The following is a 22,474-nucleotide window of genomic DNA, read 5'->3' as shown; positions in this document are numbered from 1 at the left end:
GTGATAGAAATTAATCTTTTCCAATAAGTTTTATGGGCATTTTTACCTTTAAGCCGTTTTTCTCTTAAAGTGTGCAACAACTTTTGAGTCAAATTCTTGCATTTGGGTTGTTACCAAGCAAATTAAATCAATATCAACAAAATGTATCTTTGCAATGCAGAGGAAACATAGAAACTGCATCTTAAGTGGCATTTAGATGCATTTACACACTGTTTAATGCAGCTCAGAGGGACGTGGAATACTTTAACCTACAGTTACAAATGCATGAATAATGTTTTGATATTTTAAACATAAAACATTGAAAACTGATGTTTGAAATTATTTAAAAAAAAATGAAAAGATACTTTTAAATGTGAAATTAAAATTGCCAGAAGGTGGCAGCAAGTCACTGTTAATAAGCGAGTCATTGCGATTGAACTGAATCATTTAAACGCTTGATTCATTCAAGAAGGAAACACCGTCATGTTGCTCAGAGATGCAAAAGAGTGCTGCTTTTTGTTGGCAAAATAGAGCAAAAGCAAGAAATACGGTGTCTAAAATGTAAGTCTCTTAACTTCTTGTTTATTGAACTGCTGTATAAAATCAATATCACATTTGTAATCATGTTGACTTTTGGAGAGAAAAAACGGCACTCTTCATGTGATATTAACTATATTAATTATATAAATATATACATTTTCTGCCCCCATATCTTGAATTATGTGATAATTCTAAATGCATTTTAATAGACCGATTCATGCAGTGAAAGAACGCACTCTAAATGCGCATTGGTCTGAACTCTGAACAAAACAACAGGCTTTTTGAAAATGCTTATTCTCTGCCAGCAGGTGGCGCATTTGGTTGAAATATCACTGTTTCCCCGGTAACAGCAGAACACAAAGCAGCTCAGCACGGACTTTGAATTTTGAAATCGTAGCCTTTTTTGAAGTTTAATCATCACATTCTGCTATATCACAATTCTGGTCTTTCCGTCCCCAAATTTAAGACCTCTTCAAATCATAATTAAGACTTTATTGTACAGTTTAAGACTTTTTAAGGCCTTAAGTTTGATACAACTACATTTAAGACTTTAAGACTTTTTAAGACCCTGCGGAAACCCTGCAATATGAACCTAAAAATTTCTCATCAAAAATTTATTTGGGATATGCCATCCATATTATTTGTATGGCTGTATAGTCTTATTATGTGCTAACAATTGTCTCATTAGTTATAAATACATTTGTTAAAATGTAAATGAAAAATGTGATCATTAAATACAACAGAAAACTCCCCTAATTAAACAACAACAACAACCTCTGAGCAACACATTTTTCTCTGGGGAGAGTGTGAGTTAGTGGCGTTACCTTAAGAGCTGTATGTTTACTATCATGAAGGATCATTTCCTCTGACAACATCAGGACTCTCTCTGGGCTGCACAGGTCCAGTGGCTGCAATGTAATTAAAGACTCATTACAGCTACACTGTGTGCATCATGTTATTTGCGGAAAGCTGTGTATCAGTACAACACATCCTAGATGAACTATAATAACAGCACACTGGCCATTAAATTGGCATGAAATGCCAAGCAGTGAGAGTGGTATGCTGTGGTGTGGCATATTATACTTCAACTATTTTAATTTTAAGTAACATTTTTGTTTTAAAAAACACGTAGTTATTATACATGAAGCTTTTCATGACCTTGTATTACTTGAGGAAAATTCTTTCTCACACCACAGAAAAAAGCTAAAGATTATTAAAAATGGGGGAAACATATGAAAACACACACTTACTTACACATTCATACAGATTTTAACCAATAATTAATATTTGTTATTGATAAGACTTGTATGATACACTTAATAACACAAACCACTGATCTTTTACCTCTAGCATTTCCAATAAAACATGTACAAAGACTACATAATAAACCTGGAAGATAAACAGATAGTGAACATACCTGAACAAAAACTGGGAAGATGAGAATCTTGGGGGCCAGACTGACGTATGTGCCATAGTTGGAGTGAGGCAGGTGGGACTGGACGATGGTGCAGTTCTGGTAGTTGGCAAAGCTCTGTCTGTAGGATGAAGGAGGTAAGGTTGTGGTCTTACTGTTTATAGATCTGCACAAGGTGGCTTGTGCTTGCAGCCCCCCATTCTGCAGGTAGTCTGGGCTCTGCTGCACTCCTCCGCTAGTCTGATAGATTCTTCCTATGAATTGACATGAAATAGCATCAAAAACTTGTAAAAACGTACCACACTATTATGATTTTTTTTTGTACATGTCCAGTACCATGTTAATATTTGAAGTACCCTGGATTAGCATGCAAAGACCTCAAAAGTTTAGGCTTGGTTCTTTTTTTTTTCCTTTTTAAAGAAGACTATTTGCTCAAAAATACAGTAAAAACTGTAATGCTGTGATATATTATTACAAGTTACAGTTCCGTTATGGCAAAGCTGAATTTAAAAAAAAAAAAAAGGTTTTTGAGAAACATTTCTTTTTATTATAAATGTTGAAAACGATAATTGGAATATTTTTGTGGAAACCATGATTTTTTTTTGATGAATAGGAATTTAAAACAACAGCATTATTTAAAACAGAATTTCACTGTAACATTATACATGTATTTACTGTCACGTTTGACCAATTTAATGCATTCTTTAAAAAATGAAACAAATCAATCAATCTTTGAAAAAGAAATAATATATTTCTTAAAAAACTATAAACACATTAATCATTCACTATGGTTATGAGCCTCATGATACTGCCATCTGTCATTTCATCACAACACTTGGGGATCACAATAACTGTTCTTGCACATTTTTTATGCTTCTTTCCTAAAGAGCATATGCAAAAATTTGACATTTTGACAAACTGATCTGAGACTAGTCAATCTCAGATCTTTGCCTAAACATGTGGAACAGAAATATAAAACGTTCTCATAGGCTGTCTTACCAAGAGTTCCCAGGGTGCCATTGGAGTCAGAATACACTGGCTGCAATATCTGCAACATTAAACATTCAGATAAGCAACATATTACCCCACTCAAATTGAACATGAATACAATTGCTTTCAGATTCCCACCTGGTTTCCAGGGCTGACAGGAGAGAGGATGATGTAGTTGTCACCGTTTGATGATGTCACACGGGTACCTTTGAGGGTCTGTGTGCGTGTTTTGTAGTCATTTTCTTCTCGTTTGCCAGTCCAAGACCACAATGACTCTCCTACTCCGTTTCCGGAGTTATCAGGGCCACTTCCTTTTTTACGGCGACCCTGTTTGTGATTGGCGGGTCGAGAGAGTAAAGGTGGAGTTTTGTTTTGTGTCTTTGCAGTTGAAGAGAGAGAATCAAATCCGGAAGGTTTGTAGGAAGGTCTGTGGATAAGTCCCTCATAGTAAGGCTTCATAATAGGCACTGTCCTCCACACCACCACTGTGATCTCATTACGACAATTCCTGCAGGAAGAAGGATGATTTTAACAATAAGCCAGTTCAATAAAGATAAATAAAGAACCAGTTCCAATGTTAGCTCATTATACTATTATTATAAAAAAATGAGAGGCAATTATTAAGTTGTTGTGAAACCTGTGGCCACAAAATAATGACCAAAAACATCCCTACACACCTGATGGCATGAGCCAGGTCTACACACTTCCAGTGTTCAACCGGCTGGCCATTTAGCTGCAATAATGTGTCCAGCTGCTGTAAACCTGCCTGGTAAGCTGGACCTCCTAAACAAAATAGACAAAGACACTCAAGATCATAAATAGTTAAAAAAAAGTATCCCCTTCATTTTATAGTGTAATTGTGTACACTGAAGTACTGAGCAATATTAATCAATAGCATGTACTTACTATAGGGTTAGGATTAGGGTTTGGATTAGGGTTACTGCTTGTAATTATGCATAATTTACTGTTGTTACCATAGTAAAATACATGTAAGAAAGACATTAAAATAAAGTGTTTACACAAAAGTGTTTTTTTGTTCATGCTTTATTTTAAGGTCTAATTCTCGCTATTAGCAAACCATTAACTATGGCTTTTGCCTCAATAAACTAATTTGCTGCTTATTCATAGTTAGAAAGGTAGTTGTTAAGTTTAGGTATTGGGTAGGATTAAGGATGTAGAATATGGTCATGCAGAATATGTGCTTTATAATACTAATAAACAGTCAATATGTTAATAATAGGCATGCAAATAAGCAACTGTTAATAGTGAGAATTGGACCCAGTACTAAAGTGTTATCTTTTTTTGTACCTTTATGTTTTGGAAATGTGTAAAATGTACAGAGTCACTGGGGCAGTTCCCTTTAAGGGACACTTTATTTTTATTTTTTTACCTTATCTACCCCTAAAAAGTGCATATTAATAGCTTAAAGTAGTATTATGTACCCTTAAAGGGGTCATATGATGCGATTTACATTTTTCCTTTCTCTTTGGAGTATTACTCTTGGTGCATAAAGAAGATCTGTAAAGTTGCAAAGATTAAAGTCTCAAATCCAAAGAGATATTCTTTATAAAAGTTAAGAGTCAACCACGCCTACCTAAAACGGCTCGTTCTAACACGCCCCCACATATCTACGTCATGATGAGGGGAAGATTTGCATAATGCCGCCCAAATGTTCACGCAAAGAAAGAGGGCGTAACTTTTATTCTCGCTGTAGTAATGTTGCTGCCACCGCCACCATGTTGTGGAGGCGCTGTGTGTTTCATTGTGAAAGCGAAACTACTTTGGTTGGCCTTCCAAAAGAGGACGGTATCCGCTTCATCATGCCTAGAGCTGATCCGTGCTGGTCGCTGAGGAAATACATCAACTTCGCGCTGTGGCTCGCCGGATTGGCTTTCACCGTGAACGAAGCGGAGTCCAGCCCGGGGTCGTCACATGTGGTTGCCGCAAGTCTGCTGGCCACGCCGTACTCAAACCCGCTGTGTGTTTCGTTGTGAAAGCCTTCCAAAAGAGGACACGACTAGAAATCAGTGGTTAAGTTGTATTTACAACACTGTTCCAGAACAGTTCAACCCAAATATTCAGATGTGTGCAGCGCATTTTATGGAGGACTGTTTCCTGATCCTGGTACAGTAGACTACAATGCCGGCTGTTCTGACTCACAGACTGTAAGTACGTTTTTTATATTTAAAGAATTTGCCACTGATGATTCAAACGTGAGTTTTCAGCAGTGTAGAGTAGGGCTTGTTGTTTGTAATTTCTCCGATCACAAATGCAGACATGGTTTTATGTTTACGCGGCGCGATGCAACGCAATGCGTAAAAAGACAGTATATAATGGGTTTTCATGTTTTTGTCTCGTCGCTCCGGCCGGGAGACAGCATCACAATACGTTAAGGGGCGTAACATTTCCGTCACACACTTGAGGTATTCGGCCAATCACAAAGCACTGGATAGCTGGCCAATCAGAGCACACCTCGCTTTTCAGACCGATGAGCTTTGTAAAAATCGACACGTTTCAGAAAGGCGGGGCATAGAGGAGAAACAATAATGTACAGTATGTGGAAAATAATGTGTTTTTTTAACCTTAAACCACATAAACACATTTCATTACACCAAATACACAAAATAATGTTCTTTTTAGCAACGTCATATAACCCCTTTAAGGTACTAATATGCACCTTTTTTTGAGAGTGTGGCAATACCATGTTATTTGAGTATATTGGAGTGCCATATAAATACTTTTATTAGAAATGTTTTGCTTTTTTTTTACTTCTCAGAAATATTTTACAGAGAAACATTACAGAGTCAAAGTTGTAACTCAAATGAAACATAACTAAGATTTACTAAGTCTCTTGTGGTATGAAGGAGCAACTTCTTGGCAATACAATTTTACTCTGGCTACAATTTTATAATAACTTGGCAAATTATGAGGACAATAATGATAGTTCTTGAGTGTTTAAAATTACCTGGATCAACAGCTTGGACTCGTACAGGGGAGTCAGAGCAGATGGTGAAGCCAAAACCATCTTTTCCTCTCAAAATGGTCACCTGTGAAAAAGCACATACATAAACACGACCATTCAAAGGTTTGGGGTTAGTATTTTTTTTAAGATGTCAATACTTTTATTCAGCAAGGATGCATTCAATTTATCAAAAGTGACAATAAAGACATTAATAATCTGTTAAAAAGGTTTGTTTGATATTTTTTAACTTTATATTAATCAAAGAATCATGAAAACTTGCATTTTTTTCCAAACTGACAATAATAAATGTTTCTTGAACAACAAATCATCATATTAGAATGATTTCTGAAGGATCATGTGACACTGAAGACTGCAGTAATTGCTGCTGAAAATTCAACTTTGACATAACAGGAATAAATTACATTTTAATATATATATATATATATATATATATATATATATATATATAATATTTCACAAAATTACTGTTTTTACTCTATTAAATAAATGCAGCCTTGATGAGCATTGAAGGGACTTATTTCAAAAACTTTTAATCAAACTATATTCAATGAAAATCATTAATATATAGCTTTTTTTAATAATAAAATAAATATTTTTAATGGACTGAAATGAAAGTGACCTCAGGAACATTCAGGAAGATGGACCATCCACAGTAGGAGTACAGTGTAAGACCCCACAGTAACCGGGTCAGAGAGAGTGTGTGTGCCAGAAACAAACATCCCCCCTAGAGCGCCACTGTACCCCAGCAGCACGAAGACTGAAAGGCCATAGCACCAAAGAGTCAGGGATATTAAAAACTACAAGCTGAGAAATTAGTCAGGGTTGCTGGGTGATCAGGGGGCTTTTCTTTTTCCCTGGCAAGAAAAGGAAATGATTGGGGGAGAAAACTGCCATGGCTCTCACATTTAACCCCTTTAAGGTACTAATATGCACCTTTTTTTGAGAGTGTGGCAATACCATGTTATTTGAGTATATTGGAGTGCCGTATAAATACTTTTATTAGAAATGTTTTGCTTTTTTTTTTACTTCTCAGAAATATTTTACAGAGAAACATTACAGAGTCAAAGTTGTAACTCAAATGAAACATAACTAAGATTTACTAAGTCTCTTGTGGTATGAAGGAGCAACTTCTTGGCAATACAATTTTACTCTGGCTACAATTTTATAATAACTTGGCAAATTCAAACTGCCATGGCACTGACAAACAGCAGACACAGAATATTTGGACAGTAGAAGTTCAAAATGTCAACAGAACCTGGAGCCAAACTAAATAGGAAATGTTGAAGGGGAGGGGGGCGTCTCACATTTAACATGACATTGACCGAACAACAACAAAGAGCCTTGTTTGGGGAGGGAGAGAGAATAAAAAGAGAAAAAGTGATGACAGCTTTAGGACTTTCTCTGCTATTCCTCTTTTCTCCTCTGGGTCGATGTGGTCGCGCTCGTTACAAGCTCCATTAATTGCTGTGATGAAATAATTATCCACATCAAACTGCACTGTTTCCCTTTTCCACTGCTCCTGGTTGTTGTTTAAGTTCAAGTTTAAACATGGACAGTCACCTGTGTGATCAGTGAAGTCAAAGTAATAGCATTACTGAATGAGGACTAGCTCTTGTTATGACAATATTCATTCATTATGCCATAATCCAGTTTAAGAGGATGAGCAGAAAGGTCTTGTTCATCATTAAATGGAGTTTCAAACATAAGAGGTGGAGCAGACGACCTGATTTCATGAGGTGTTGTCCCAGTTTTCCAACAACTCACAAAAAATGTAAATATGTCCTGCTTTTGGCTGACTAAGTATCCTCAATGCTCTAGCTACCATATTTGGGACCGTTTGTGCTTCTCAATAAGGAAAGCTGTTTCTTTGTCCATGCAACTTGATTTGCTTAGATTTTCATCTTCATTAAGTCTTCAGAAAATCTGTCAATTTATTTGGTTGCTATTCGATTCTATTCTATTGTTTGGATTTTTATGGTTTCATGATGATTTAATGTATTTATTATTCTTTTGTATGGTAATTTTTGTTAAAATTGATGAATATACGTAAATTTACAAATACATTTGTTATTATTTAACACATGATTGTAAAGTGCTTTGGGTGTACAAAAATACACAATAAAGCACTATATAAATGCATCATTCATTCATCACATGATTTTTATATTGTATTTATTATATTATATTATATTAGAATTGATTCAAATGAATTTAAATGTATATTTAAATGTCAACATTTACAAACACATTTGTAACATTATTCATTTTATGTTCTTCGCATTTGTTTCATTCAAATGTAAACCTGAATAAAACAGGCTAAGCAGGCGGCTAAAACACACCAACAGTAATGTAACGCACCAACCAAATGATCAGACATTTTCTCTTGCTTTATTAAATAAACTATATATCTTAAACCTTTTGTAACTACTGCTATTCCTATTATTACAAACAAACCTGGATAGGCACCGCCAATGAAATCACACCCCCCACCCCCTCAACTTAAAAATCTGGTCACCTTTTTCATCTAGTCCTGTCAATCACAAGGATATATAAGCGGCTGCTTATCACACTCATGTGACTAGTCATCCGGCATCCCTCCTTGACCCCAGTCCCACTTATATTTCTAATATTTCTGCCATATATTGACTAACTTTCATTGATAAAGTCATCCATCCCAAGGGAGCTGGAGAAGCTGGAGAGAGCCTTTCCATTACGCAAAACAACTCAAATCTGTATTCCCTCATCATTCTCAAGGATCAACCATTATAATATAATGTAATTTTTAGCCAAATCCACTTACAGTGCTAATCTGGAGCAACCTAGGGTTGAATGCCTTGCTTCAATCAGCTCGGATATTTAAACATCCAGCTACACCGCTGCACTCTAATCTCAAAAAAAGAAATTTTATGCAACACATTTCACGAGGACTATCCCAGACCGAACACGCCATAACTCTTATACCACTTTCAAAAACACTACAACCACAGCCAAACATTTTTTTTAAAAAGCAGAGGGACAAACCTGTGGCAAGTTTCGTTCGATGCAGAGCCGACACAGACCGTGGATCATATGCATCACTCACCGCATATACGTCTACCTACATCTATGTTGCTCTCTTCAGTGTCTTAAATAAAAGTAAAGTCACACAGGTGATGCTGCTTCCCTTCACACTCGCTCTAGTGCGGCTATGCATGCCCACTCATGGGAACTGCTCTGAGCAGAAGAATGACAGGAAACCACCTTCCACCCCCCCAGCCAGTGGCCAGGCAATATGTCTGCTCTCGATAAGCCAACATGTTTCCTGAGTAGCTCTCAACAGTAGTGGCTGAACTCGCTCTCTCTGCGCAGTGAGATGGAGCTCACTCCGATAGGCTTGATTTAGTGTAAAGCACTGTAAACACAAACATTCATTTTGAGCCAGAGACATTAAAGTACAATGTTTGTTTAATGAGAAGCTGGACAAGCATAGGCTGACCGATGTGGAGGCCATTCAGCCCATGCACTACACCTCGATTCACGTAAACAGTGTTGACATTTCCGAAATCCATTATTATTCTCAAGCAGGATCTGTGTTAAACCAACACAAGTCATTTCACTCTACCATAATCCATGCTTTGTTTATCTCTTACATCACCCTATCACTGATGTTCTAGTTAAAACCAGTCATCGCCAATCAGAAATCCCTGGAAAGTCAAGTATGAAATCTGAAAAATGGATTTTCGGGAAGAGAGGAAGGAAATGGAAGAATGATTAGCAGAGTATTTGACCGGCCTCCACATAAAAAGACAGGGAACCAACAAGAGTGCCAGTGGAGCGGGAATCAAACAGGGATAAATCATAAACACTGTGCAGGATTGGGCTTCCTATTGCAGCCACTTTGTTGGCTTTTCCCATTTCCCAGCTTTGTCTGAGGAGAACAGAGCGGGCGGAGAACAGTCCTGGGAAAAGTTGCTCGCTAAAGTGGATGGGAGGGTTTAACGAGCGAGTATGTGTGTGTGTTTGTGTCACACATATCCAAAAGCACATCCACACACCTCCTCATATTTCTACTGTCTGTCACGCAACAGAGCTGCTTGTATTCCCAAGCTGATGTAGTCACATCTCTGATGGCTATGATGGCTGGAAAACTCTTTTGACTACATGCAACATAGTTAGCTGTTGCTGTTGTTGTTAGCTTAGCGTAAGTCTGCAATAATAGTTTCCAACATGACAGCCAAATCAATTTACTCCCAACAAGCCAGCAAAAGCGGAGGAATCGTGTTTTGCACTGCACCTATTTCAAACCAGTGTTATCATTAACTAAAAACTAAAACTACTAAAAATCCACAACTGAAATTAAGCTGAACTGAAATAAAATATGAATAGCAGATGATTAAACTTAAAAAATAAAATAAATTGAAGTCCTACAATTACTATAGTTAAAACTGAAAATCTAAATAAAAATATCTAAAACATAAAAGAAAAAAAGAACTAATGCTTAAAACTAAAATTAAAATGAAACCTGAAAATAATAAAAATAAAAGCTCATTCAAAATATTAATAAATTCTATAATATAATTAAAATATTAATATAAAATAATACAGTTTGAAACACATTTTAAGACCCGTCTAAATCGAAACTCATAAACTAGTTGGTACTGATAATTCCTGAAAACTGTAACATTTTATAAATAACACTGCATACTTCCGTGTCTACAAAAAAATCCATACGAAGCATTATCAGCTGGACTCTAGAATTTTTTCAAATATTTAAAAATCCTTTTTTTTCATACAAACTACACAACATTTAAAATTCTGACGAAATATCAAATTACACAAAATTTGAAATGTAAGTATCCATAACGCTCAATGAAATCCTACTCTGTAAAAAGTGGAATGTGTTATTTCTATCTGATCTGAACCTTAAAAAAAAACTTTCATTGGTTTAACATTAGGTTTATTTATATTAAACATGTTTTACTATTACAAATGTATTAATTTAGAAGTTACATAAAATGAAGAACAATTTAGGTTACAAAAAGTTTTACAAAAATAAACATTTCAAAGTAAATCAAAAAATCCAACTTACTGTAAATGACTGCATGTTCTCTGGACTTGTGGTCTCGGCTCCAGCTTCATAGTTGGACGCAGCAGCTTCTGAAAGATACACAAGAGAGTCCCACGAGTCCCAGGCCGACAGATTTCTCTTTGAGTACATCTTAGCCCTGGGTAGAAATCTCTCGACTCCAGCACTCTTTTAGAGAGAGGACAGCAGAATCCGGTCAATGCTGTCTGCAGGCTTCGGCTGAAAGTGAGTGTGTCTACACCATGAGAGATGAACTCAACCTGAATGGCTGTGACACAGAGCTGACTGCCCCACAACAGAGAGAGAGAAAGAAATCTACTCCCCTAAAAGCGTCACCCCCACCCCGACAACCTGCGACAGGCTCCCCCACTTTGTAACCATAGAGATTACGCTCCCAGGAAGCAATGTCTTTTTAAACATTCTTCATGGAAACAGCATTCAAGAGGGATACAATACAGCTGGCTCTCTCTATTAAAGTCAGCCCAGTGTCTTGACTCAAGCCCCCTCTCTTTCTCTCTCTCTCTGTTCTCCTGCACCTCTCTCGCTCTCTCTCTCTCTCTCCAATCAAACTTAATCTCGGATGAATTTCTCTAATGGGACACGTGTCATTTCATCCACACCCCAGGAGCAAATTCGTTCATTTTGTGAGCAATAATTAAGATGATCTCTTACACACAACGGACAAAAAAATGACTGCGCCGAATGTTTTTTCATTGCAAAGGTCATTACGAAAAGCAGAGGGAGGGAAACAAGATCTCTAAAGTGGATTTAAACTGACTTAGACACATCATGACGCTTCAACCTTTTAATTCTCATCTTATTCCCGCGGCTCCTCACAGCGCACACTGTGTCGGCCCCCTGGCCCCCGGCTCTTTGTTACAGCTCTCCGCAGGGATGCTGTACGTTTCAACACCGAGCCCTCTATATCCCTCCAAGAGGTACAAGGCGATGCTTGTTAATTCAACATAGCATTTGTTGAGAAGTAAAACATTCAAATTCCATTCAGACTCAAAAGTAACTTCCGCTGCAAAAAGCTTGCTTGGTTTCAGCTAGAGATGCACCGAAATGAAAATTCGAATACCGAACACGTTTTTTCCCCCATTTTGCCAATTTTTTTCACCATTGCAGAAAATTAAATAGCCAAAATGTGCTTTTTACTGTTTTGTCTTGCTTTTCAAAGAAAAAAATCATTTACAAAACAACAATTTAAAAAATATTTACTTAACACTGAATATCTTTTAGTATTCTAGCAGACACTATACCAATAAAACACAACTTAACTTCAAATTAATAAGTTAGTCAAATAATATTTTTTGGGCATTTTTTAGACCCCCTTCTTGAATCAGGCATGTATTTTTGCCTTACAAATAAAAGCAGCCTTGCTGAGCAGAAGAGACTTCTTTTAAAACATTAGAAAACATTATAGATCCTAGTCTGAACACTATGTGTAAATGTTACAATAAATGTTTTATTAGAGCTGTTGTAATTATTATTTTATTTTACAGAGCAACAGTAAAACTACAATAATAACATTTATTAATGTTGACTGAGTTCTTACTTTTTCTCAACTTTTATTTTGTCAGAAACCCGCAGGAAGACCTCAGTGCTTCTTTTTGTTGACAAATGATTCTCATTACGAATTTGGGAAGACGTTTGTTGCACGTATCGCATTGTCACATGCCTTGTAAAAATTCATAAAAATGTTACTGAGCAGCTGACGAGTAACACAGTTTCAGCGCAGATTTCCCTCGTGCAATTCCTGCGTGTATTAGAAAACATAACATTCTGCAGTTTATTTAACTGTTTAAGGGCATTTCGCGATTTTAATCATCATACAGTAACCAGCAACAACCACCCTTCCTCTTCTCATCGAAGACATGCGATGCAGTACTAAACAGTCTCTCACTGTCGGTGCTTGTCATGATTTTTTGCATCTTTCTCGGACAGCTGTTTCCACACTGCCGTCATGTTTGCTGCATTAGCGGTGCATCCCTGGTTTCAGCACTATCTGTTATCATCTGATCTACTGTTGCTGAGGAAAAACTGTCATGTGGAATGTATCCATCTTCACTGCTAAAGGCTATCAGAAAGTGGCTACGATCCAACTGCAAAAGAGAGAGAAACTGCGTTGAATCTCACCAGCGGTCTGTCTGATGCGACGTGAGGCCACTTTCAGATGTTTGCTCCTGCCCAGCTCCTCTCCCAGGAGATAATACCAACCTCTGATCTCCTGTCAGCAGAAAATGTGCAAAACACAATTAGACACAGAGAGCCATGGGAAGAAGATGCTCTTTCCTTTGCAAGGTTTTGCAATTCCAATATCTGTTGACTTGTTCATGCATCCCTCATAGGGAGAGTATTAAAATCAGGCCCTGTGGTGGTCGGCAGCTCTGTCGTGTATCCATGTTTGTGTGTGTTTTTGAGACCTTTGCAGCTGTAAACAGCTGATGCCCATTTTACTCTCCCGCTCGGCCAGATGGCATGGTGTTATATAAAATATCCATCGGGTTTGATCTAATTTTTCTACAAATATCAACCTCTGAGAAAGGATTTACTGTCTTAACACATGAGTATAACACTCTTGAATTTGACAACGGGACATAATGTAAAGGAACAGGGATCTCAGATGGGATATTTCTCGTTCGTCTGTGCAGGCGGGCATGCAGAATAAAGCCACGATGCCAGCATGTTTGAGTGTGCTGCTCTTGGTCATTGTAGGTAATTTTTCAAGCCTCAATGAGCAGTCCCGTCGCCACTTCCCCCACTGTGTAATTAGACGATGGTGTGGAGGAAATGCTTTGACAAGAAGAGAATGAAATTAAGAGGAACGTTTCTTTTGATAAATATGAAATGCTATCTTTCATAAAGCAAGCTGAGTTGTGTTACAATGAAAGAAGGTTTTAGGTAAATAATGGATGATGGATCGTGGCAGTACATCTAGGAAAGTAACATCTGTTTACTAATATATCACTTTATGCTTTCCATTTCAGTCACATTTTACAATAGCATTCATGGTGCATAATTACTGAACCGCTCTAATTCAGCACATGTACATAATTAATTAGCAAGGATGCATTCATTTGATCAAGAATGACATTTAAACATTCATAATGTTACAATTAGTTTTTTATTTCAAATAAAGTCATTTAAAGTCAATACAGTTATTTGCTGTTATATTTCTTTCTAGTCATCAAAGAATCCTGAAAAATATATAAAAGTTCCAACAATGTTTTCTACATTGATAATAATAAGAAATGTTTCTTGACTACCAAATCAGCCTATTATAATAATTTCTAAAGGATCATAAAAATTCAGGTTTGCCCTCATAGAAATAAATTACTTTTTTAAATTGACTAAAATAAAAATGTAATAGCATTTCACAATATTACTTTTTTACTATATTTTTTGATAAAACAATTGCAGCCTTGGTGAGTATAAGAGACTTTTATAAAATAACATGATAATAAATGAATATAAAATATGTTTATGCATATATGCAGTTTTTTAGTTGTCATTTTTGAATGAATGTATGGGTGTTGGGAGAAAATAAAAAAGCAATAACCACTGTACTACAATTACTGTAAATTGTTCTACATTTTTCTGATAAAAATCCAAATCCAAATGATTTTCAAAGCATTGCGGAGTAAAAGCACTATGGGCAAATATTAACAACAGGATATTTACCTTAGATGAGGTGATGAGGGAGTGGACACCAAAACTCATACAGCCCAGGAAGTCACTGCGCCTGTGGGCAAAATCAAACACTCTAAAACACAACAACAGGCGGGAATTTTTGAACTGCTGATAAAGTCATGTCACATTCATATATCGGTTAACCCCACTTAGATCATGTTCGCTGCCCAGTGACGCTGCTGATATGAAAAAACACAGCCAATAACATATTGATTTTGTACTGAGTGACTGTGACACTGCTGAGGGTCTTTTGCAGCGGGAAAATAAAATACATACTAGAACAATTGTACTTATGGTACACATAAATAGCCTCTATCTACAGCTGGATACATGTCGAAAATCAACACGTGAATGAAAAAAGATGATAAAGTCCTACCTGGAAGTTCGACTGCGATTCCACACGGTTAACAACAGCCTCTTCTTCTGATCGTCTTCATCCACATTTCTGCAACATAAATGCAACACTTCAAAAGCTCATCCATCAATGTCCAGCTTCATCCAAAAACACAATGGCCTTCTCCTCCAAAGACTTCAAAAAGACAGCCTTTTTTTCAGCTAACAAAAGAGAGACAGCAGACTCAGCCCTAAAGTATCTTTCGGAAAGACTGATTGAGATATAGAGGCTGTCAGACGAGAGGTTAGAGAGCACATAATGTTTCACATAAATTATTCAACTATAAGATAACACGACACTCTTCACTTTCTCTTTTTAAACACCATCATACAAGTGCTCTGTCTGTAGCCAACAATAAGAATCACTCACAACATAAAAGTCTCGTTGAAAACAGGACTCTTGCAGTCTAGAACGGTCCTGGTCTTCCATCGCTTGCTGTGGTCAACATCTGGAGCAATACTTATCTGGAATAAATAAACACGTGTTGGTGGTTGCTATTAAGTCCACTAGTTTAACATTGCTAGAGGATATATTCATCATGCTCAGAGGGAAAATCAATCAACACTTGAATTTGGAATTGAGTGGACAGCTGCCAACACAACTGATGCTTTCTCATGCCTGAAACCTGCTCAGGCTGACATGAAAATGGGTTCATTTCAAGGGCAGACGTCCACAGAGGATTAAGCGACAAATAATGACAAAAATAACACATCATCACCAGCAGTGACCGGGAAAGTTACTGCTGCCTCTCTGCTAAGAGAAAAACAGGTTTGAGTTGTTTTATGAGGCTTTCAGTCACGTGACTTCACGTGTCGTCTAAATATTGTCTGCATATTTAGATTGCCCACCTTTACATATGAGTCACATGGTTTGTACTCTCTTCCCATGAGTCCTCTGGCCTCCAAAACTGTTAATAAAAACATGAGAGCATGGGTAATGAAACTCATTTAATGTGTTATGAATGTAAGACTTCCTGTATGAATTAAGTGCAAGTATAACCGGGTAATTAAAATTAGATTTTAACATAAGAAGCAGTCTTATTTGAAAAACAAATTGTTAAAACTCTAAAATTATAAAGTAAAAAATCTGTTCACAAACATGCTTACTTTGAACATAGAGCCACCCACTGCCTGGAGTAACTGTCAGTTTGAGCTGACCTGTAGTCAGTGGGGAAAAAAATACAAATTATACACAGGGTTCCCACATGCCAAATGAACTTCCATGACTTTACTTTTCTAGTCAATTTAATATCCAGTCAAGTAATAAAAATAATAAATATCTGGTCAAACGTTAGTATTATATATACAGTATATATATAATGTATATATGTATGTATTATTGACTTTTTGCCTTTATTATGATAAGACAGTACTCAGACAGGAAGTCAAGTGAGAGAGAGGGGGACGGGATCTGGAAAGGTCCACAAGCCGGGACTCGAACATGCTCACAAGGCTACTGGCACCAACTAGTATAATATTTTAATGTTTCAGAGAGAAGTCTCTTATGCTCACCAAGGCTGCAATTATTTAATCTGTACAGTACTATTGTGAAATATTATTACAATTTACGTTTTCTATTTCAATACATGTTAAAAATGTCATTTGTAATTTGCCCAAAATTTTATTTTTAAAATATGATGGCACATGAATTTTCATCAGCCATTACTCCAGTATTTGGTGTCACATGATCCTTCAGAAATCATTCTAATATGCTGATTTTGTCTATTTATTTTCATGGAAACATCCACACATGTGAATCTGAAAACCTGTCATGGACTCACAGGTGTAATGGAGAGTCCAAATTATTAGAGCATAACAGATAAGTCCAAAACCCTGACTTAGCATCTGGTGTTACACTAATATGTGCATTGACACACATACATTTCCTCCAGACCTGCAGCAAAGCCTGGTGGCCATCAGATAATTTTCTGCCACAATTCTGTGACAAGTGCAGTCAAACAAATAAAAGTTAAAATCTTTTCATCTAAATCAGTGGTTCTCAAACTGTGATTGGTGGGCCACTGGGGGTCTGTGAAGGACTTAAAGTGGTCCACAAACTGACTGAATGATTTAAATAAATAAATGAACAAATAGACAAAAAGCAACAACAAATAATTCAATAAGTTACTCATAACAATTAATGATTGTGTGTCTAATTTGAGTGCTTATACTGTCATATAAGTTATAGACTACCATTCAAAGATCTGAGACTGCTTTTTAAAAACATGAATCTGACTAGCTCCAAACTTTAAAATGCTAGCACATATCAGTCTACATACTGGTTAGGTCCAACTTGTTATCTAGCTAACATTATGCTGATTCCATTTTATTAGCTAAAACTAGCATGTAGCTTATTTCAATAAAAAGAGTCTGGAATTATGGATTGGTAATAATGAGGTTATTTCAAATAGGTTTCAATTTAATTTTTTTAAACTGTAGGTCATTTTTTAAAGATTTTTGTTGATTAATGCTACTGAAGCATCATTTGTGAACACATACAGTAGCTCAATAATGACTCACCATGAGTTTGTAAAAGAAAGGATGATCTCTGCCATTGCCTGAAACAGCTCAGTGTCACTTTCTGTGCCTTCTGACAGTCCATTATATAGTAAAACCACAGCTTGACTGATTTTAAAAACGTCCCAAATTGCACGCATCACACATGAATTCTCAGAAATGTAGTTAATGAATTCAGATGCGATGCCTCACAGCTATTCAAGAGCTTAACTGCCACTATGCATATGTTGCCACTGGAGGATAAAGGACAGCAGGAGAAAACAAGCATAAATTTCAACCGCCTTGCATTTTGAATAGCTGATAAGACAGGAGGAGCTGTGATTGGTCAGAGAGCAGCACTGAACGAGTGAAAGGGGGTGTGTGTGGAGGGAGGGAGGGAGGGAAAGTCCACCTGCTGTACTCATAATAAACAAAACCTTTGACTGAGGTCACCCTTTGTGCTGATCTGAGATCAGTTATATTATTTCTCTTAAAGGGATAGTTCACCCGAAAATTTGATGTTTATCTGCTTACCCCCAGGGCATCCAAGATGTAGGGGAATTTGTTTCTTCAGTAGAACACAAACGAAGATTTTTAACTCAAACCGTTGCAGTCTGTCAGTCATATAATGGAAGTGAATCGTTTCGTGTCTTTACACATCAGTGTATCGTCACGAGCCACAGGGTTTAATTTGGTTTTGTTTGTGTGTGTTTTTTTGACTCTCAAACCGTGATTCCCATTCACTTCCATTATATGACTGACAGACTGCAACGGTTTGAGTTAAAAATCTTTGTTTGTGTTCTACTGAAGAAACAAATTCCCCTACATCTTGGATGCCCTGGGGGTAAGCAGATAAACATCAAATTTTCGGGTGAACTATCCCTTTAAGAGAAATAATATAACTGATCTCAGATCAGCACAAAGGGTGACCTCAGTCAAAGGTTTTGTTTATTATGAGTACAGCAGGTGGACTTTCCCTCCCTCCCTCCCTCCACACACACCCCCTTTCACTCGTTCAGTGCTGCTCTCTGACCAATCACAGCTCCTCCTGTCTTATCAGCTATTCAAAATGCAAGGCGGTTGAAATTTATGCTTGTTTTCTCCTGCTGTCCTTTATCCTCCAGTGGCAACATATGCATAGTGGCAGTTAAGCTCTTGAATAGCTGTGAGGCATCGCATCTGAATTCATTAACTACATTTCTGAGAATTCATGTGTGATGCGTGCAATTTGGGACGTTTTTAAAATCAGTCAAGCTGTGGTTTTACTATATAATGGACTGTCAGAAGGCACAGAAAGTGACACTGAGCTGTTTCAGGCAATGGCAGAGATCATCCTTTCTTTTACAAACTCATGGTGAGTCATTATTGAGCTACTGTATGTGTTCACAAATGATGCTTCAGTAGCATTAATCAACAAAAATCTTTAAAAAATGACCTACAGTTTAAAAAAATTAAATTGAAACCTATTTGAAATAACCTCATTATTACCAATCCATAATTCCAGACTCTTTTTATTGAAATAAGCTACATGCTAGTTTTAGCTAATAAAATGGAATCAGCATAATGTTAGCTAGATAACAAGTTGGACCTAACCAGTATGTAGACTGATATGTGCTAGCATTTTAAAGTTTGGAGCTAGTCAGATTCATGTTTTTAAAAAGCAGTCTCAGATCTTTGAATGGTAGTCTATAACTTATATGACAGTATAAGCACTCAAATTAGACACACAATCATTAATTGTTATGAGTAACTTATTGAATTATTTGTTGTTGCTTTTTGTCTATTTGTTCATTTATTTATTTAAATCATTCAGTCAGTTTGTGGACCACTTTAAGTCCTTCACAGACCCCCAGTGGCCCACCAATCACAGTTTGAGAACCACTGATTTAGATGAAAAGATTTTAACTTTTATTTGTTTGACTGCACTTGTCACAGAATTGTGGCAGAAAATTATCTGATGGCCACCAGGCTTTGCTGCAGGTCTGGAGGAAATGTATGTGTGTCAATGCACATATTAGTGTAACACCAGATGCTAAGTCAGGGTTTTGGACTTATCTGTTATGCTCTAATAATTTGGACTCTCCATTACACCTGTGAGTCCATGACAGGTTTTCAGATTCACATGTGTGGATGTTTCCATGAAAATAAATAGACAAAATCAGCATATTAGAATGATTTCTGAAGGATCATGTGACACCAAATACTGGAGTAATGGCTGATGAAAATTCATGTGCCATCATATTTTAAAAATAAAATTTTGGGCAAATTACAAATGACATTTTTAACATGTATTGAAATAGAAAACGTAAATTGTAATAATATTTCACAATAGTACTGTACAGATTAAATAATTGCAGCCTTGGTGAGCATAAGAGACTTCTCTCTGAAACATTAAAATATTATACTAGTTGGTGCCAGTAGCCTTGTGAGCATGTTCGAGTCCCGGCTTGTGGACCTTTCCAGATCCCGTCCCCCTCTCTCTCACTTGACTTCCTGTCTGAGTACTGTCTTATCATAATAAAGGCAAAAAGTCAATAATACATACATATATACATTATATATATACTGTATATATAATACTAACGTTTGACCAGATATTTATTATTTTTATTACTTGACTGGATATTAAATTGACTAGAAAAGTAAAGTCATGGAAGTTCATTTGGCATGTGGGAACCCTGTGTATAATTTGTATTTTTTTCCCCACTGACTACAGGTCAGCTCAAACTGACAGTTACTCCAGGCAGTGGGTGGCTCTATGTTCAAAGTAAGCATGTTTGTGAACAGATTTTTTACTTTATAATTTTAGAGTTTTAACAATTTGTTTTTCAAATAAGACTGCTTCTTATGTTAAAATCTAATTTTAATTACCCGGTTATACTTGCACTTAATTCATACAGGAAGTCTTACATTCATAACACATTAAATGAGTTTCATTACCCATGCTCTCATGTTTTTATTAACAGTTTTGGAGGCCAGAGGACTCATGGGAAGAGAGTACAAACCATGTGACTCATATGTAAAGGTGGGCAATCTAAATATGCAGACAATATTTAGACGACACGTGAAGTCACGTGACTGAAAGCCTCAAGTAGAACACAAACGAAGATTTTTAACTCAAACCGTTGCAGTCTGTCAGTCATATAATGGAAGTGAATCGTTTCGTGTCTTTACACATCAGTGTATCGTCACGAGCCACAGGGTTTAATTTGGTTTTGTTTGTGTGTGTTTTTTTGACTCTCAAACCGTGATTCCCATTCACTTCCATTATATGACTGACAGACTGCAACGGTTTGAGTTAAAAATCTTTGTTTGTGTTCTACTGAAGAAACAAAGTCAACAACATCTTGGATGCCCTGGGTGGCATTTTTGGGTGAACTATCCCTTTAATTTATATACTTGGATCAACAACAACAAACCTTGAAAGCAGCTCACAAACACTTCTGAGTTCTTTATAGCAAAGTGTTTGTCATGGACTTGAAAAACATAGACACGACATTAAATGATCCCATGCAAAAATCGTATTTATAATAAATCATTATGTGATATGTATAAATCCTCAAAAGGCCTAGTGCCCTTTTTATAACTTCAGCTATAAAAACAAAAATGTGATGACAGAAAACCACTTTCTAAGAATATATTCTGAAAATACATGTGATTGCTCTTGGAAAAAAGATATTAAAAGCAGTCTTGAGGGCAATCCTTTGTTCTTGTCCGTTAAAGGACTTTAATCTGAGTGAGTCATTCATTGACACAACAGGAAATCAAACAGTCACTGCCTCTTTAATTCCAGGATAAAGCAACCCCTCTCCAGAGGTTACAGCTTTACTTCACAGATCTCACTGATGAACATAAGGAAAATAAGAATAGTGATTTGGGGCTGCTGTATAATCATGCTAACTAACCCCATGATGAATCCATCATATGGCTGTGTATAGTAGGCAATGCATCCCTCTGTAAGAGCAAAACCATGTTGAGAGCATAAAGCATTGTGTTAAGCTCTGTTTCCTGGTCTCCTTTGGGAGAGCCATGGAAAATGCATGCAACTCAACATCCACACAGATAAAAATAACAATAAACAGCTTGTGCAGAGCATGGAGGATTTCAGTCGAATTAATTCAGCCATTATCTCTACTGTCTCCCCAACAGACAGTAACAAAATACATTTTCTTTCGATTTGTGAGATGGGATTCCTGAATTCCAGATCTTTGTTTTTCTGTGTGTGATACATAACTGTTCTGTCATTTTAAGAGGGCATTTCTTGATGGTCTACCATCAGACATTATTGATAGTGACTGGAGACATGATAGTCCTAATAAAGTCAGAGTCAAATGTATACAGTATTATGCAGTATTTATAAGTTCAAAATTTAAACAATCAAAACAAAAATGTGTGGTGGGACCCAAAATCTCACACACAATTTTAATTAATTAATTTATTTTTAATAATGATTACTTTTAAAGGGGTCATATGATGCTGCTAAAAAGAACATTATTTTGTGTATTTGGTGTAATGAAATGTGTTTATGCGGTTTAAGGTTAAAAAAACACATTATTTTCCACAAACTGTACATTATTGTTTCTCCTCTATGCCCCACCTTTCTGAAACGCGTCGATTTTTACAAAGCTCATCGGAAGGAAAAGCAAGGTGTGCTGTGATTGGCCAGCTATCCAGTTCGTTGTGATTGGCCGAATACCTCAAGCGTGTGACGGAAATGTTACGCCCCTTACCATACTGTGATGCCCTGTCCGGCCGGAGCGATGATTCAGAAACATGAAAACCCATTATAAACGAGGCATTCGTTACATCCAGTGGGGACATAATTATGGATTATAATGACTTATACTGTCTTTTTACGCGTTGCCGCGTAAACATAAAACCATGTCTGCATTTGTGATTGGAGAAATGACAAACAACAAGC

At 36.7% G+C, this 22,474-nt stretch overlaps 1 protein-coding gene across 2 annotated transcripts in view; it reads right to left on the bottom strand.

The window, feature by feature from the left end:
• The window catches only part of rgs3b (regulator of G protein signaling 3b), a 47,136-nt gene extending 31,177 nt beyond the window's left edge, over nucleotides 1-15,959 (bottom strand). Inside the window, exons 1-12 of one of the 2 annotated variants that reach the window (XM_016285929.1) lie at nucleotides 15,907-15,959; nucleotides 15,428-15,522; nucleotides 15,041-15,109; nucleotides 14,656-14,716; nucleotides 13,111-13,201; nucleotides 10,975-11,042; nucleotides 5,889-5,970; nucleotides 3,601-3,706; nucleotides 3,062-3,431; nucleotides 2,933-2,981; nucleotides 1,937-2,187; nucleotides 1,344-1,427 (exon numbers count right to left, since the gene is read on the bottom strand). In XM_016285929.1, coding sequence (XP_016141415.1) covers nucleotides 1,344-1,427; nucleotides 1,937-2,187; nucleotides 2,933-2,981; nucleotides 3,062-3,431; nucleotides 3,601-3,706; nucleotides 5,889-5,970; nucleotides 10,975-11,042; nucleotides 13,111-13,201; nucleotides 14,656-14,716; nucleotides 15,041-15,109; nucleotides 15,428-15,522; nucleotides 15,907-15,945 — 1,365 coding nt within the window. In that variant the 5' untranslated portion in view covers nucleotides 15,946-15,959. Of the gene's footprint in view, nucleotides 1-1,343; nucleotides 1,428-1,936; nucleotides 2,188-2,932; nucleotides 2,982-3,061; nucleotides 3,432-3,600; nucleotides 3,707-5,888; nucleotides 5,971-8,927; nucleotides 9,100-10,974; nucleotides 11,043-13,110; nucleotides 13,202-14,655; nucleotides 14,717-15,040; nucleotides 15,110-15,427; nucleotides 15,523-15,906 lie in introns of those variants that run through there. The other variant, XM_016285930.1, reaches the window with a different exon arrangement.
• Between the last annotated feature and the right edge of the window lie 6,515 nt (nucleotides 15,960-22,474).

Source organism: Sinocyclocheilus grahami, unplaced genomic scaffold, assembly GCF_001515645.1.
Source record: "Sinocyclocheilus grahami isolate Dianchi unplaced genomic scaffold, SAMN03320097.WGS_v1.1 scaffold203.1, whole genome shotgun sequence".
In the NCBI taxonomy this organism is placed as follows: domain Eukaryota; kingdom Metazoa; phylum Chordata; class Actinopteri; order Cypriniformes; family Cyprinidae; genus Sinocyclocheilus; species Sinocyclocheilus grahami.
This window is presented reverse-complemented; position numbering and strand designations above follow the sequence as displayed.